At 45.5% G+C, this 18,369-nt stretch overlaps 1 protein-coding gene across 1 annotated transcript in view; it reads left to right on the forward strand.

Annotated features, from left to right (window-relative positions):
* The window catches only part of CACNA1A (calcium voltage-gated channel subunit alpha1 A), a 285,317-nt gene that overhangs the window by 110,967 nt on the left and 155,981 nt on the right, over positions 1-18,369 (forward strand). The window contains exon 4 of the mRNA XM_007954375.1: positions 17,885-17,976. Coding sequence (XP_007952566.1) covers positions 17,885-17,976 — 92 coding nt within the window. The remainder of the gene's footprint in view (positions 1-17,884; positions 17,977-18,369) is intronic.

Below are 18,369 nucleotides of genomic sequence, written 5' to 3' on the forward strand. Positions count from 1 at the left end.
AATCGCATGGTATACCAGTTGCTAGGACTAATTATTTCCATGAATCTTTGGTTTTCTTCATTCTTTTTTGCTCTGGATGAGGCAGAGACCTACTGTTGCATCTAGATGGCTGCTTGCAAACTTTTAAGATCCCAGTCATTGCTCACCAAAGTAGGAGGTGGAACAATGTTTTGTGTAGTATGTTATGCCAGTTGAGCTTGATGCCCCCTGCAACTATGGTCTCGAGCCCACAGTTTCAACTACTTGGTCCCTCTGGGTAGCTGTCTGTGACCAAGAAGTGACTACAACCTTGTCCCTTTTCAGCTCTACTATACACCTGGGAATTCTTACAGAACATACAGATACACTAGTAGAACTATTGTCTGCCAACCCTATACATGGTCTTGAGAATTCTCCCCACTGAATAGACATGCCTAATAGTTCAGCCTGTTCACCCATCTATCTGCCCGTATACCCATGTTTGCCTTCACTGACAACACATACTGTATATGCAAAAGCGTTCATCTTCATTGTCTGCACCTCCCATGTACCTCTCTATGTCTTCCTCTTCCTCAGTGCCACCATGTTGATCACTCACATTTGGTACATTGCCCTTCTCTTCACCCAAATCAATCCTTGTCTCTACCTATCTAACAGTGTTCCCTCCCCTCCCCTCCCATCCCTGGTAACCAACAAAGAAAATTTCCTTCCATATATAAACCTTCCCTTGACTTTTACAATATGAACTAATACAATATTTGTCCTTCTGTGATTGACTTATTTCACTCAGCATAATGTTCTCCGAGTTCATCCATGTTTTGCGGTGTTTTGCAGATTCTACGTTATTCTTTAGCATCACAAAGTATTCCATTGTGTGTATGTACCATAGTTTGATTACCCATTCCTCAGTTGATGGACACCTAAGCTGTTTCCATCTTTTGACTATTGTAAATAGTGCTGTGATGTGCATGGGTGTACATATGTCTGTTCTTGTCATGGCTCTCACTTCTTTAGGATATATACCTAGTAATGGAATGGCTGGATCAAATGGTGTTTTCAATTCCAGCTTTATAAGGAATTGCCATACTGCTTTCCACCGTGGTTGTACCATTTTACAGTCACATCAGCAGTGTATGAGGGTCCCAATCTTTCCTCATCCTCACCAGCATTTGTTATTTTCTGTCTTGTTGAACTTTGCTACTAGTGCTGGGGCAAGATGGTATCTCATTGTTGTTTTGATTTGTATCTCTCTAATAGCTAATGATCATGAGCATTTCTTCATATGTTTGTTGGCCACTTGCATATCCTCCTTGGTGTGAAGTGTCTATTCATGTCTTCTGCCCATTTCTTAGTTGGATTATTTGTCTTTCTGTTTTGAGGTGTTGGAGTTTTCTATGAATTCTAGAGATAAGTCCCTTGTTATATATGTCATTGCCAAATATTTTTTCCCAGTCTGTACGTTCTCTTTTGACTCTTTTTGAGAGGTCTTTGGAAGCACTTAAAAATTTAATTTTTAGAAGGTCCCATTCATCTAGTTTCTCTTCTGCTGTTTGAGCATTTTGGGTTATACTTGATAGTCTATTTATGCTGTATATTAGGGCCCCTAAATTTGTCCCTAGATTTTCCTTGTGGAACTCTATAGTTTAAGGTTTCACATTTAAGTCTTTGATACATCTGGAGGCAGTTTTTGTGTATGGTGTGAGATACAGATCTTGTTTGATTTTTCTGCAAATGGATATTCAGTTTTGCCAGCACCGTTTATTAAACAAACATTCTCTTCCCCATTTAATGAATTTTGGCCCTTTGTCAAAGATCAGCTAACCATAGGTCGATGGATCTATTTCTGGGTTCTCAATTCTAATCCATTGGTCTATGTGTCTGTCCATTGTACCAATACCAGGCAGTTTTGACTACTGTGGCTGTATAGTAAGTTTTGAGATCTATCAGTGTGAGACCACCTACTTTGTTCTTCTTCTTCAATACTGCTTTACTTGTCCAAGATCTCTTTCCTTTCCATATAAAGTTAGTGATTGGTTTTTCTATATCCTTAAAAAATGTTGATGGGATCTGGATTGGGATTGCATTGAATGTATAGATTACTTTGGGTATAACTGACATTTTCACAATGTTCAATCTTCCTATCCACGAGCATGGTATGTTCTTCCATTTATGTAGCTCTCTTATGGTTTCTTGAAGTAGTGTTTTATAGTTTTCTTTGTACAGGTCTTTTGTGTCCCTGGTAAGATTTATTCCCAAGTTTTTTTGTTTTTTTTTTTGTAGCTGTTATAAATGATATTGATTTCCTTATTTCTTTTTTAGCAATATCTTTGCTGGTGTAGAGGAATCCACCAGATTGTTGGATGTTGATCTTGTATCTTGCCATGATGCTAAATGTCTCAATTAGTTCCAGTAGATTTTTTACTGAGTCTCGTGAATTTTTTAGGTACAGGATCATATCATCAGCAAATAGGGATAGTTTGACTTCTTCCTTGCAAATTGGATGCTTTGAATTCCCTTTCTTGCCTTATTGCCCTGGCTAGGACTTCCAGTACAATGTTGAATAGAAGTTGTGATAGAGGACACCCTTGTCTGGTTCCTGTTCACTACAGTAACTGATTTTTGTATTGAACTATAACATACACATGAAGGTCCCTGCATGGTGCAAAGTTCTGTGCTCAGTTGCTAACCTAAAGGTTGGCATTTTGATTTTACCCAGTGGCACCAAGGAAGAAAGGTCTGGCAATCTGCTTCCAGATAAGGTTACAGTCAAGGCATCCCTGTGGAGAGAGCACAGTTCTACTCTGTAACACATGGATCTCCACGAGGCAGCAACAGGTTGGGTTTTGTTGTTGTTATTTTTACAATGTACAGAAAAGTACACATACCAAACAGGTACAGGAAGTGAACACACTCGAGTCACCAGCACCCAGATCGACAACACCCCAGCCTCCAGAATCTCCCACACCCCTCCAGTCACAGTAACCTGTCCTAACATCCTGGTTTGGTTTTGCTGGCTTTTGAGTTTTAAGTGCCTGGACTCACTCAGCACATCCGCTTTGGCATCCTTTTCTTGGTGTTGTGTGTGTGAGACTCCCCTACAAGTGGCTGTGGCTGCTGATCATTTGTTTCTCCTTGTTGGGTACCTAGAACTGCCTGTTTGTCCATTTTCCTGATGGTGGGCATTTGGGGCATTTTCCAGTTTGGGGCCATTACAGCAGGTGTTGAGAGCACACAGATATGTCTTCTGGTGGCCACGGTTCACATTCCTCTGGGAACGGTATTAGGAGTGGCGTTTCTGGGTCTAGGGAGAAATCTGTTTTGCTTCGGTGGTAATTGCTAACCATTTTTCCATCAGCTATGTATGAGAGTTAGCTTTTGTTTTTATTTTGATCCAGGACCCACTGCCAGTTGAGTTGATTTCAAATCATGGTGAACCTATAGGACAGAGTAGAACTGTCCCATAGGGTTTCCAAGGCTGTCAGTCTTTACAGAAGCAGACTGCCACATCTTTCTCCTACAGAGCAACTGGTGGGATTGAACCACCAACCTTTTGGTTAGCAGCCAAATGCCTTAACCATTGTGCCACCCAGCACCCAATAAATGTTTGAGAATTGTATGGGTTCCCTAGGGCACCTGAAACAAAGTACCACACACGGGGAGGCTGATAAGAACAGAAAGTTATTTTCTCACAATTCTGGAAGCTAGATGTCCAAACTCAAGGTGTCAGCCACGTTGATTCCTTCCTTGAGTGGCTCCTGGCAACCTTGGCATTCCTTGGCTTGTAGATCCCTCCAGTCTCTGCCTCCGTCTTCACATGGTTGTCTTCCCTCTGTGTCTGTCTTTGTGTCTCTCTCCTTTTTCACAAAGATACCACTCATTGGATTAGGACCCGTCCTACTCCAGATGACATCATGTTAACTAAACTGATAACATCTTCAAAGGTACAGATCCAAACAAAGTCATGTTCATCGGTACAAGGGTTAAGGACTTCAGTGTGTCCTTTTTATGGAGGGGGGAGGCATAATTAAGTCCATTACAGGAATTAAATTGAAGACTTCCCATTTCCTCAAGAGTGTTACCCCATCAAATGATGAGACCTTCAGTCTCTCCTTCACTGTTGACAGCTTGTTCTTTGTCCACAAACCTGGGCAGATCACCTCTCTCTGTAAGACATCTACCCTCCTGCACACACAGGAGCATCTTCCTCCACTCCTCATCTGGGCTTTTCAAGGAGAAGTTTCTGTTCTGTGGCCTCCTTCAGCCCTGTGACCCACGGGGAAATGCAGTGATGTCCCCAAGATGCCTGGGACTCACTAATCGCCAGCTCCACTAGCCCCTTCTTGCTGCCCCTGAGGAACTCAGCCTCTTGAGCACTGGTCTTTTCTAGAATCCCTTCCCTCTCTGACTTCTTGGGTTTTTGCATCCACTCTTGCCCTCTTTATTTAAGAAAATACTGCACTTTAAGAGGGCTTCAGGAGCCACCCAAAATAGCAACGTGTCCTTTTGTTCAATCCTCTACTTTAAAAGACAAATACAAGGAAGAGCCGCTCCATGCAGAAGGATAAGGAGCTTGGAAGGGCCTAATATGAATGGTAAAACGTTCACATTCAGAGAAGAAAATGCAGAAGAGCCATGCAACCCTTTGAAAGTTACTTTAAAAGCACAAACTCTAAAAAAAAAAAAAAAAAAAAAAAATTTCATTGTATTGCAATTAAGATGTTTTGTGCAATTACAGACATAAAGCATGTGGTTCAGGAGGAACTCAAGGGCCTGCTGGTAGACCCAGGCTCCACCATTAGCTATCAATCCTTGGCAAGATACTCAACCTCTAAATGCCTGTTTCCTCATCAGTAAAATGTCTACCACATGGAGTTGTTGTGTGTTTTAAAATGAGTTCATATTTACAGATCATATAGAATAGTGCCTGGGATATGGTAAGAACTAAAGAAAATCAAAGCCAAACCCAATGCCATCAAGTCAATCCTGAGTCATAGCAGCCCTCTAGGACAGAGTTAGAACTGCCCCATAGGGTTTCCAAGGTTGGAGATCTTTTTTTTTTTTTGCTTTTGGGTTTTTTTTTTTTAATTATTATTTTTATTGTGATTTGGGTGATTACAGAGCAAATTCACTTTCAATACAGCAGTTCACGTATACTTTGTGTCATGACATTGACCACAGTTTACCACAATGCAACAGCTTCTCTCCAACTTCCTCCCCATAGTTACCTCTTCCCTGTATCTATCCCTCCATGGACTCCTGCTCCCTGAGCTGTCTCCCTGTGCATAAGCAGCCCTTCTTTCTCCCATGATTGTTCTCTCCAAGGAGTGTATCTACCTCAGGTAAATGTTCAACTCATATGCCTGTCTTTTGTTTGGCTGGAAACCACAGGTGTGGGTTCAATTCCAGACCTGAAGGGCATCTAGGGGCCATAGTCTCAGTGGTTCCACCAGGCTCTATTGGACCAGCAAACCTGGTCCCCACCTTTTTTTCTTTTTTTTTTTTTTCTCCAAATGATTTTGAGTTTTGTTCCACATTGTACTCCCTCTCTATCAAGGATCTTCTACATAGATCCCCTTCCAAGTGGATGACAGTGATAGCCGGGCACCATCTAGTTCTTCTGGTCTCATAGTCATATAGGCTGCAGATCAGATGGTGTACCAGTCTCTAGGACTAATTGTTTCCATGAATTTTGGTTTTCTTCATTCTTCTTTGCTCTAGATAAGGAGAGACCCATCGTTACATCTAGATGGCAGCTTGCTAGCTTTTAAGATCCCAGTTGCTACTCACCAAAGTAGGAGGTGGAACAGTGTTTTGTATAGTATGTTATGCCAATTGAGCTTGATGTCCCCTCCGACTGTGGTCCCAAGCCCACAGGTTCAACTACTCCATCCCTATGGGTGGCTGGCTGTGACCAAGCGGTGACCACAACCTTGTCCCTTGTCAGCTCTACTATACACCTGGGAATTCTGATCATTCACATAAACTTATAGGACCATTGTATGCCAACCCTATACATGTTCTTGGATACACTCCCTATTTCATAGACATACCTAATAGTTCAGCCTGTCCTCCCATCTATCCACCCATATACCCATGTTTGCCTTTACTGACAACGCAGTACTGTATGTGCAAAAGGGTTCATATTTGTTGTCTCTACCTCCCATGTACCTCTTTATGTCTTTCTCTTCCTCATTGCCGCCATATTGGTCGCTCACATTTGGTACATTGCCAAGGCTGGAGATCTTTATGGAAGCAAACTGTCTCATCTTTCTCCTGTGGAGTGGCTGGTGGGTTCGAACCACTGACCTTTTAGTTAGCAGCCAAATGCCTTAACCACTACACTACCAGAGCATCTCAAAAACTGAAGATGTATTTGTCAAATAGTGGCTAAATGAATTAAAAATAAATAACATTAAAAACTCAGTCCATCTAGAATAGGCATAAAGGTATGCATACAGGTAGATAGTAGCTTAGTGGCTTCCAGGGGCAGGGGAGAGAGGGAATATTACTGCTGAATGCATACAGAGGTTCTCTTTGGGCTGATGAAAACGTTTTGGAAACAAAGTGGTGATGGTTGCACAATGTTGTGAATGTAATTAATACTACTAAATTGCACACTGAAAAATGGCTAAACTAGCAAATTTTATATATTTTACCACAGTTTTTAAAAATATATATATTAATGCCTCACTCATGCTAGTCACATTTCAGCTGTTCAATAACAACTTGTGGTTAGTGGCCATCACATTGGACAGCTTAGATAAGGAATGTGGGTAAAGTTCTACTGGACAGCGCTAATCAATACACTACAAAGGCTCTGGAAGAATCCTGATCAAAAGGGGGGGGAAATGCAGAACATAATTGAAAATTCCTATTGATTCCAGACTTCCTGGATCCATGGAGGCTAGATGAACCCCTAAAACTATTGCTCTGAGATAATCTTTAAGTCTTAAGGCAAAAATATCCCCCTGAAGTCTTCTTGAAACCAAACAGTAGTTTAGCTTAAGTAAACAATGTCTGCCTTGAACATTACGCTCTTTTAAGAACCATCTAGGAGCTCTGGTGGCATAGTCCCTTAGGCACTTAACTTGACTACTAACCAGAAGGCTGGCAGTTCAAATGCACCAGCCACTCCTTGGAAGGAAGACTGGGCCATCTGCTTCCGTACAGATACTGCCATCTCTGTGGGATCAAGTGGAAGGAAGATGGGACAATCTACTTCTGTAAAGATTTACCACCTTAGAAACCCAGTGGGGGCGACTATGAGTCAAAACCAACTCGATGGCAGTGAGTTTGTTTTTTTGGTTCTGGTATATGAGATCAAACTGACAACAGCAACTCAAACGATTACATGAGAAACTTAGAGGATGGTGAGTTTATGTTAATGGGGGACAAAGAATTCAGCAAAAGAGCGTGAGAATGGCTTTACGAGCTAAAGAATGTAATCAGTGTCACTGAGTGGCACATGTGGAAACTTGGATTGGTGTATGTTCTGTGATATATAACCCCAGCAACAAGAGTAAATTAAATCATTGAAAAAAAAAAAAGACAATACAAGGAAACTCTGCAAGTCAACAAGAATAATATAACACCCAAAGAGGAAAATAGGCAAAAATGTGAGCAGGCAAATTAGGGAGAAGTTGGAAGCACTAATAAAGATATGTCATGGGGGTCAAAGTCACTTGGATTCAAAAAGATGAAAATTAAAACAAATATCTCTTTGTGCTATTTATACCAGAAAAATCAGAAAGGTGGATAAGCTAAGGTGTGCAGAGATGTGGGGACACAGGAGTCCCCTGCCCTACTGGTGGGGGTGTGGCCTGGGCAGTCACTTTGGAGGGTCATTGACAGTACTTAGTCCAATTGGTAGTTAATGCCACGTCCCCACCTCGGGGAGACTCTCACCAGGTCTGAGAGTCAGGTATAACAGTACCATCTGTCATAAGGCAATTGGTGGCTACCCAGAGTCCATCCTTAGGGGATAGAAAAGTAAGCGTTGTAGGTGCATCCAGGGAGACCAGGGAGCGCCTCAGAGCCCTTGACCCTAGATATGAGTGCATCTTAACAACATGGTTCTAGGGGAAAACAGGAAATAACAGAATAACTTGGTGCCATTATGTAAATTAAAAATAGACACTCTCAAAATAACACACTTGTTTTTCAAAAAGCCACTCAAATTAGACCCAATTAAACATTGCATTTGTTGCTCTTGAGGAAAAAGAGTAAGAGTAGGGTATGGAGATAAGGAGACCTGGTGGTGCAGTGGTTAGATGGTCAGCTGCTGACCAGGAGGGCAATTCAAACTCACCAGCAGCTCTGTGGGAGAAGGATGTGGCAGTCTGCTTCCATAAAGATCACAGCCTTGGAAATCCTTGGCAGCGGTTCTGCTCTGCGCTACAGGGTCGCTGTGACCTCAACAGCAACAGGTTATGGAGATAAGAGAGAATGAAGGTGTGCGCATGTGAATGCGTGAATAAGAGCAAGGCATTGCACAGCCCAAAGACGATGATGGAGGAGAGTGATTAATTTAACTCTTTGCATTTGAGGGTCTAAAAACAGGGAATTCTAAAAATAGTTTTGCCAATAGAAGGTAAAGCCAGATGGTAGAAGAATGAATTCAAAAGAGGGATGTGCACAACCTATGAACAGTGAGAACATAAACTGTATGAAAGCAGTTACAGAAATCTGTCTTCTCGGGAAGGTTTACATCTGGGTCTATGAGGGACAGATACTTCATGAAACCTGAGGTTGGGAGGACCAACCTCCATCCTCTGCGCTCCATCGCCTTCTCTCTCCTGTCCTCTGCTCCATCCTTTCTCATGATCTCTCCAGCCTAACCGCCTTTGCACGTGTTCCCCTCCTCACCCACCTGACAGATGTTAGTCACTCTGCTGTAAATATTTATTGACATCCTAACTCTCAACTAGCAAAGGAAAATCGAGCTCCTTCCTGTGTTCAAAGGTAAAGCCAGACTCGGGAGCCACATACCCCCTTTTAGCCGTGTGATTAGAGAGGCAAGGAGCTTAGCACCTCCAGGTCTCAGTTTCCCTGTCACTGAGAGAATGGAACACTCCCCTGGTAAAGATGCTGGGGCATAAAATGGGATCTCAGTGTGTGAAACAACAAGCACACAGCCTGCAAACGGTACTAACAGCAAAGAATATTGGTTCCATTTTCAGTTGGCTCTGGTATAACTTAGCTGCAGGTAATACAACAAAAATGATGGTAATGATAAAAGCAAACATTTATATGTTGTTGTTGTTGTTGTTGTTGTTGTTGTTGTTAGTTGCCATCAAGTCAGCTCTGAGTGTTGGTGACTCCTTGTACAGTCGAGCAGAACCTTCCCTGCATCTGAATCATCTCCACGATCCTTGGTGCTTTTGAGTCTGTTGTTGTAGTTATTGTGTAAATGTTTATATAAAACCAAACCAAACTCTCTACCATGGGGTCAATTCTGACTCATAGTGACCCCCATTGGGTTTCCAAAGCTGTAAATCTTTATGGAAGCAGACCGCCTCATCTTTCTCTGCTGAGCAGCTCGTGGGTTTGAACTACTGACCTTTTGGTTCACAGCCAAATGCCTTAACCACTACACCACCAGAGCTTTTTAAACATTTATATAAATCAAACCAAACTCACCACTGCCAAGTCAATTTGACTCATAGTGACCCCTCCTTGGGTTTCTGAGGTGGTATCTCTACGGAAGTAGATTGCCCAGTCTTCCTTTGGAGGAGTGGCTGGTGGGTTTGAACTACCAGTCTTCTGCTTAGCAGTCAGATGCCTTAGGCACTATGCCACCAGAGCTCCCAAATGTTTATATCAGACCCACCACTTCCATCAAGTTGGGGCCGACTCCTAGCAACCCCTCCTTGGGTTTCTGAGGCAGTATCACTATGGAAGTAAATTCCAGTATATTACATAAGTTAATTCAGTGAATCCTCCCAGAAACCTGTCAAGGGGAACTATTATCATCCCCACCTTACCGCTGAGGAAGTTGAGGCATGGAGAGGTTGCATGACTTGCCCAAGGCCACATAGCTAGTGGTTGAAGGAGCCAGGCTCTGCCCCCAGGCTCTCTGACTCTCAGCCACTATACAGGGTGTTTGTTGCCTTATTTCAAGAAGTCTGGAGGCTGGGAAGTTTTAGGGTTGGTACAATAGTTCAGCAATATCTCCAAGGAACCTTTTCTGTCTTTCCACCCTGCCATTTTCATGGTAGAGAATGACTTCGGAACCTTTACCCTTTAATCCCAAGATGGCTGCCTCAGTGCCAAGATGAATTTAAGCCATAGTTTAAGGCAAGTCCTTTTTTCTACCTAACCAACCCTTGTGGACACGAAACCATCTGGGATGGTCTCCTGCCATGTGACTCCTCTCACAGAAGTACCCAGTGGACTTCCATTCAGGTCCTGTCAGACACATGATTGGGCCATTGCATGTGACAATTGCTCTGTTGCAAGGAACCCTGGGAAAGAGCCTGTTGGGCATAGTTTCTGTCTGTGAGGAGAGGTGTGCCCTCTGCCACTAAGGGTAGTGGAGGGGTGTTAGGTAGATAACCTTCAGTGTCTTCCATGATCTTTTTCCTAGTTTAAGGTAAGTACCTTCTTTTACCCAGCTTCTGTCTTCTTCTGGAACATGATCCATTAGTTATCTCCACACTTTGCTACATTTTCACTCCTCCTTCATTATTTATCCATTCATTCATCCAACAAACATTTATTGAGCACCTACCACATGCCAGGGAGCTCTGGTGGCATAGTGCCTGAGGCATTTGACTGCTAACTACCAGCCACTCCATGGAAGGAAGACTGGGCAATCTACTTCTGTAGAAATACTGCCTCAGAAACCCAAGGAGGGGTCGCTATGAGTCAGAATCGACTCGACAGCAGTGAGTTTGGTGGGTTTTTTGTTTGTTTTTTTTACCATGTGCCAAGCATAGTTTAGGTGCTGGGGATACAGCTGTGAACAAGAGAGTTGAAAACCCATGTCCTAGTGGGTCAGTGGAGCATCCTGATTGTATTAGAAGGCAATACTCCTTAGAAGTGAAGATGGTGAGACTTAGGCTTGCATACTTTGGACCTGTTATCAGGAAAGACTAATTGTTAGAAAAGGACATCATGTTTGGTGGAAGGGCAGTGAAAATGAGGGAAACACACAATGAGATGGATTGGCACCATAACCACAACAGTGGACATGCCAGCAGTCGTGGTGATGGCCAGGACCAGGCCACGTCTTGTTCTGTTATACACTCACTGGCAACTACAACAATGGTGAGTTGAACATTTGGCAACATTGCCAGCCCATAAAGGAGCCCTGTTGGCACAGTGGTTAAGTGCTTGGCTGCTAACCGAGACTTCAGTGGTTCAAACCATTAGCCACTCTGCAGGAGAAAGGTACGACAGTCTGCTTCCATAAAGTTTACAGCCTTGGAAACCCTTTGGGGCAGTTCTACCCTTCCTGTAGGGTCATTACGAGGCGGAATTGACTCAACAGCAACAGGTTGGGTTTGAGTCATCCAGTAGAATTTCTGTGATGATGGAAATGCACTGTCTCCACTGTGCACATGAAGCTATTGAGCACTTGAAATGCGGCTGGTATGCCTGAGGAACTGAACTTTTCATTTTATTTAAATGAATTTAAATTTATATTTAAATGGCTCCGTGTGGCTTGTGGTTACCATGTTGGGCAGTGCAGCTCTAAAAGCCAAGGACTACATCACTCTCTTCTTTCCCTTAACCTACACGTATACTCAGATCTCTCCCACCCTGGAAACCCTCTCTGCTCATAGCCAGGCTCACATTTCCAACTCCTCGCCCTCCTCTTTGCTCCCCCATCAACCACGTGGCTTCCCACCCCACACCGTGGCATACTCCTCAGTGACCGGCTTGCCCCTGGAAGGATGCCCTCCATCCCTCCCATATCTGCATTGCCTTGGAGGCCAATGGCCTCACCTTTCTCAGAACACTTTCTAACTTGCCCCTGCTCCTCCCCCTTGGAATGCTGCTCTCTTCCTTGGCCTCCTTCTGCCTCTGTGACTCTTTTGTTTTTTCACAAATGTTGCCCTTCCCCAGTGTGTCCCATCTACTCTGGGTATCTGGTCTACCATGACATGTTCTTTGCCATTCATTTCCTTGTTCCTTCATTCACCAAGTGTTTGTTGAGTGCCTACAAAGCCATGAAAGTGCTATTAGAAAGATCTCTGCTCTCAGGGAGCTGGCATTCTGGAAGGTGAATGATAATACAAATGAGTAAACCGTATCATCCTAGAGTCTCTTTAGCTAGAGAGGGTGCCAAGGAATCCTCTCTGAGAAGGCAGAATCTAAGCTGTGCCCTGAAGAGTTTGAAGAGGGGAGAGTTGAAAGTCTGTGTGATTGGAGAACAGGGAAGCAGAGGCAAAGGGGTCTGCAGGGTCCCAGTAGAGTGGTCGTTGGTCAAGAGCTTGAATTGTATTCCAAGCCTGACAGAAGCCACTGGAAGGTTTCAATGAGGGAGTTATAGGAATGGGCATCTCAAACTCAACATGTCCTCAAGCCAGCTACCTCATCTTCCCCAAAACCTATCCCTCCATCTAACCCATCTCAAATGACAGCAAAGCCCATTGCCATCAAGTCACCTCTGACTCGTGCAACCTCTTGTGTCAAAGAAGAGCTATGCTCCATACAGTTCTCAATGGCTGATTGCTTTGGAAGTACATTGCCAGGCCTTGTTTCCAAGGCATCACTGTTAACCTCCAGCCTTTCAGTTAACAGCCAAGCACTTTAACTATTTGCATTGCCCAGAGACTCTCTCCCTCCAGGAAGCCCAGACCAGAGCCCTGGAGTAACTCCATCTCCCCTGTCCCCTACCCCACACTGTCCTGGCAGCTGCCTAGTTCTTGTACCATCTGGCATACTGTGTGTTTGCTCACTGTCTGCTTTGTTCATGGCCGAATCTCCAGGCCCTACCTAAGTATCTGGCACATCTTAGGTGCTCCACAAACACTAGTTGAATAAACAAGTGACCTGTGCAGTAGGTGGTTCATTCAGAACCAGGGAGCCGGGAGACCACACTCTCGCCTTCTCTCTTGCCCCCCACAGCCCCCACTCCATCCACGGAAGCCAGTGAGAACTGTGGCCCTGGGTTCGTTCCTCCCCAGTGGAGTGGACCTCCATGTGTAGTGAACTTCACTGGGCTTTAGTTCCCTTCTCTGTAAAATGGGACGACTGCTGCCTACTGTGGAGATGCAGGAAGGATTGGCTGAGCTGAGCGAGCTCCGGTACACAGCAGTCACGGCAGCTATATATAACCTGGGGCCTCTTTTGTACTCCCACTGCCTTTGTCCTAGTTCCAGCCCTCATTATGCTGGCCTGCTCCTGCCGCTGCCTTCTAACTCCTGCCTCCATCACCACCAATCTGTCCTCTCAGCTGTCAGGTTGCCTTCCCGACGCTAGCCCTAACCACGGCCCTCCCTGCTCCGAAACCTTACATGACTACCCTTTGTCCATGGGGCAGAGCCGTCTCCCCAGCCTCCAGCACCTATCCCACCTGACTTCACCCCCAGCATGGCCCTGAGAGAGCCGTCCTGCCTGCTCCTGTTGTCCTCTTAACTTCTTCTTGTCCTTCTAGAGAGGGGTATGGGAGATTGTATGTAAGTCTTCTATCTCATCCAAAGAGAAATATATTGTGGAGTCCCTGGGTGATACAAATGGTTAATGCCCTCGACTACTAACCAAGAGGTTGGAAGTTCCAGTCCCATCAGAGGTCCCTCAGAAGAAAGGCCTGATGATCTGTGAGGTAGGGGCCAGGTTGTTCTAGGCAAGAGGGAAGTCGGATCACTTCATTTCTGAGGCTCAGAGAAGTTACGGAAGTTGGCAAAGGTCATACTAGGAGAAACACAGGGCCAGGATTTGGCCCCAAGTCCGAAGAACCCCAAAGTCTGGGATCCTGTGACTGTGGCTGCTGCCTCCTTAGATTAGGGCTCTACAATGGTGCTGTCCTCAGTCCTCTCCATCTGCATGAACGTCATCTGCACCTGTGCCCCCACAGCTCATAGGCCAGAGAGACTTGTACTTGAACCACTCTCATCCACTTATTTACATGGTCCCCAGAGTGTGGAGTTTCGTTCATCACAGTGTTGTCATCTCATCTAGCACAGCCTCCTGGTCCAGCCTCATCACTCACCTGGACCACCTCTTCCCCAGTATCCCAGCCTCTGCCCTCACCCCTACAGTCTCTACTCAGTCCCCCAGCCAGAGAGATCTTATTTTAATACAAGTTGAGTCGCAGTCCTCTGCTCAGAACCCTCCATGGCTCCCATCTCTCTCAGAGCAAAAACCCAAGTCCTCTCTGCTGCCCACCAAGCCTTGCATGACCTGCCCTCACCCCCTTTCACTCATCCCTTCCCTTTCTCCATTCCAGCCACACCAGCTGTTCCCCAAACACACCAGGCATGTTCCAACCTCAGAGCCTTTGCACCTGCTGATCTCTCTGCCTGAAGTGTGTTTCCTGCCACACTCACACAGCTCATCCCATCACTTTCTTCAAGTCTTTACTCACATGTCACTTTCTGTGCCCCTGAGTGCGCAGGACAGCCACCACTGGCCACATGTGGCTACTGAGCTCTTGCACTGAAATGCACTGCAAGTATAAGATGCACACCATATTCCAAAGGCTTCCACAAAGAGAAGAATGTACAAATATCTTATGAATCATCTTATACTGATTGTGGAGTCTCTGGGTGGAGCAAATGGTTAAAGCCCTCAGCTACTAATCAAAAGATTAGGGGTTCCAGTCCACTCAGGTGCCTCAGAAGAAAGGCCTGGCAATCTGTTCCAAAAAAATCAGCCTTTGGAACTGTTATGGAGCACAGTTCTGCTCTGACACACATGAAGCTGCCATGAGTCGGCATTGACTTGACAAGCAACTGGATGTTGATTATTTGTTGAACTGATAATACTTTAAATAGATTGGGTTCAATAAAACATATTATTAAAATTAATTCACCTATTTCGTTTTACCTTTTTAATGTGGCTACTAGAAAAATTTAAATTCTCGTAGGCAGCTCTTACTATATTTCTGTTGGGCAGCGCTGCCCTGGACATCTGATAGAATACACAGCCGCCACCCGCTCCCCTCACGCCACCCCATACCTCCCACATGCCCCTCCCACCCGCCCTGCATTGCTTTTCTCCTTAATACTCGTCACCCCGACACCCAGAGCGGTCTTCAGGTTTATTCTCAGTCTCCTTCATTTCTATGACTTACATCCCCAGTTTCCAGGATAGGGCCCAGCACATTGTCAGGCTTTGTTGATGTTTATGACATGAATGAAGAGTCATCAATCCCTGTGTAAAGCAAAGTTCTTCCTAACCAATAGCTACCAAGAGGGAAGGGCATAAGGCCATCATCTAATGATCTGTAAGACCAAGTTTGAGGGACCCGAGTTAGTATTAGAAAGTTCTTGAGGTGAGAGTCAAGTAAATTGATCGAGTGAATTGAAATTTCTCTGAAGTCATCTCATGACCTAGGGCCCCTGCCTATTTTCCTTCTTCATAGCATACCACTCACCACCCCCAAAAAAAACAAACTAACTAACTTGTTGCCATCAGGTTAATTCTGACTCATAGCAACTCTATAGGACAGAGTAGAACTGCCCCATAGGATTTCAAAGGCTGTACATCTGTCTTTTGCAAAGCGGCTGGTGGATTTGAACCACCAACCTTTTGGTTACCAGCTAAGCACTTAACCGCTGCACCACCATGACTCCTCATCCCCACCACCACCATCACCACCACCATCCAAATCCTAACTGTACTCCTATCTCATTCCTTGAATTTGCCAACCTCTTTCCCATCCTAGGCTCTTTCTCTCTCCTGTCCATTTCCTTGTTTTGTCCCCATGGACTCAACTCCTCCTCATCATCATCCATGAGACCTCAGCTTTGGGGGCCTCTCTGGGTCTCCAGATTAGTCACCTCAGCTGCTGTCTGCCCTCAAAGCTGTCATCTTCCTGGCTCCCCCCTTGTGAATGCATCATACCTGGATGGTCTCATTCATTGTGTGCATTTCTTCGTTGAATGTCTCTCCTCTGTGTCAGCTGTGAGGGCAATGTAGTCTCGTATCTTGCTCCACTTGTCACGTAAGAGATGCTCAGATGCACAATTTGTGATGTTGGGAAAGTCATTCAGTCCAAGCCGGCAGGCCCATGTCTTCTCTAGAAGGAGAAAGCTTTGAGTAAACTCCTTGTTTTAGTTCAGGGTGCCCCAGAAGCCAACCCTGAACAAGGGTTTATCTGAGAGGTGAGTCCAAGAGAGGGTCACCTGGGAGAGACATGATCCTGAGGTAGGAAAGGTGAGTGGGTCATCCAGCATGTCACCCCTGTGGGCAGCTGGAAACTCCTGTAGGGCCCATACTTAAGTGAGGTTTTTGGAAGTTTGTTAATTCTGTATGCTTGTCTACACTTGGGAGAAAAACTTCAGGCAAAGACATGCAGATATCTCCTGACAAGACAAAGATACGTGCGGATTCTTTGCTGTGGCCACCTTCTCCTTAGCCACAGAACCCCCACCCACCACCCCCGGTTTTCAGCATTCCTTGCCCCTCGTCTGAAACTCCGATGACAGCTTCGCCTCTGTGTTGCTCTGTGACAGCTCACTTTATATCACTTACTTCTGAAATGGTCACATTCAGAAACAGGTGTGGGCGTTGCCTGGGCTGGCAGAGCGGGGGCTGCAGGACCCCTCATCTCACCAGCAGCACAGTTAAAAACGAGCTCGTAGGCCAAGGTCTGGCCAGGAGGATCTCCACGGAGCACTCAGCTCACCATTGCGATGATCCTTCCCTGCTTGCATTTAGACCTGGAGTCTGTAGCCCATTTTTAGGCTGATACCGGTTATGTTTGGTTTTTCATTTGTTTCTGAGTAGTTTAGTGCACATCCTGTGTGCATTTCACAATTGTTGTTGTGTTGCTGTTCATGGTCATTGGCTCCAACTCATGGTGACCCCGTGGACAATAGAACGAAACACTGTCCAGCCCTGCACCACCGGCAGAGCTGTAGGTGTGCTTGAACCCATTGCTGCAGCCACTGTATTCTGAGTGCCTGCCAGCCTAGGGGGCTCCTCTTCCCGCACTCTGCCAGGCAGTATTCTGTTGTGATCCAAAGGGTTTCCATTGGCTAATTTTTGCAAGTAGATCTCCAGGCCTTTCTTCCTTCTCTGTCTTATCTAGACGTGCCACTGAAAGCTGTCCACCGGCTGGTATTTTAAATACTGGTGACATGGCTTCCAGGATCATAGCCGTGTACAAGCCATCCCAGTACAACAATTGACACGGTGTTAACTCATTTAATCCCCATAGCCCTTTGTTTCAAGGGGTCAGTACTATTAGTATCCCATTATGCAAAAGGGAAACTGAGGCACAGAGAGGCACAGAGTCTTGTCCAAGGTCACCCAGCTGGAAGCGGCAGAGCTGGGATTTGAACTTGGGTAAGCTGGGCTCTTAATACTGAACTGTTCCCCTGCCAGTTGGTAAAGAACTGTTGCCCTCAAGTCCCTAAAGACTCTCCCATCTCCCCAGTCCCTCCTCCAGGGCCCCGGGCCCCTCCATAACTCATTCTGATTGGTCAAGACCCTGAGGTATAGGTTGTGAAATCTACTGACCATCACCTCTGCCCTGTGCCATGGGGAAGCCTGCATTCCTCACTTACCATCAACCACACACCTGTTCCAGGTCTCTGTAATTCATCTTTCATCCCACAAGGCAGATATTACTCACACCATTTTACAGATGATGAGACGGAGGCCTGAAGAGGTAAAGCCACTTGTCTGTGGTCACCCAGATGATGAATGACAACATCAAACCCAAGTTCTCCCTCACCCCCTTTCTGGCTTGAAACCCACCCTTTGTGTTCGTTTGGCTTCTTTCTTCCAGCATCTTGGCAACAGTTGGGACGGAGTTTGACTTACGGACGCTGAGAGCAGTGCGAGTGCTGCGGCCGCTCAAGCTGGTGTCTGGAATCCCAAGTGCGTGAGTTTCCGCCCTGACAAGGGGTTTGCTCAGGAAAGGAGGGGCCTCAGTTTCCCCTCCCCAGAGCATCTCTAGAGGAGCCCTCAGTCCTTCCATCTGCACCAGGGCAGGCTCCTCTTTGAGGAAGCTCCCAAGGCAATCCCCAGGAGCCTAACTGCATGTCTGGGTGAGCTCTCGATACCAAGCCAAGTACCTCACCTGAAACCACAGCATCCATTTATGGAGCACTTGCTGTATATCAGGCAGCTCTGGTGGTGTAGTGCCTAAGGAATTTGACTGCTAACCAGAAGGCTGGTGGTTCAAACTCACCAGCCACTCCTCAGAAGGAAGATTAGGCAATCTGCTTTCGTAGAGATAGCGCCTCAGAAACCCGAGGAGGGGTCACTATG

Source organism: Orycteropus afer, unplaced genomic scaffold, assembly GCF_000298275.1.
Source record: "Orycteropus afer afer isolate SDZICR_OR568_19922 unplaced genomic scaffold, OryAfe1.0 scaffold00460, whole genome shotgun sequence".
Classification (NCBI taxonomy): domain Eukaryota; kingdom Metazoa; phylum Chordata; class Mammalia; order Tubulidentata; family Orycteropodidae; genus Orycteropus; species Orycteropus afer.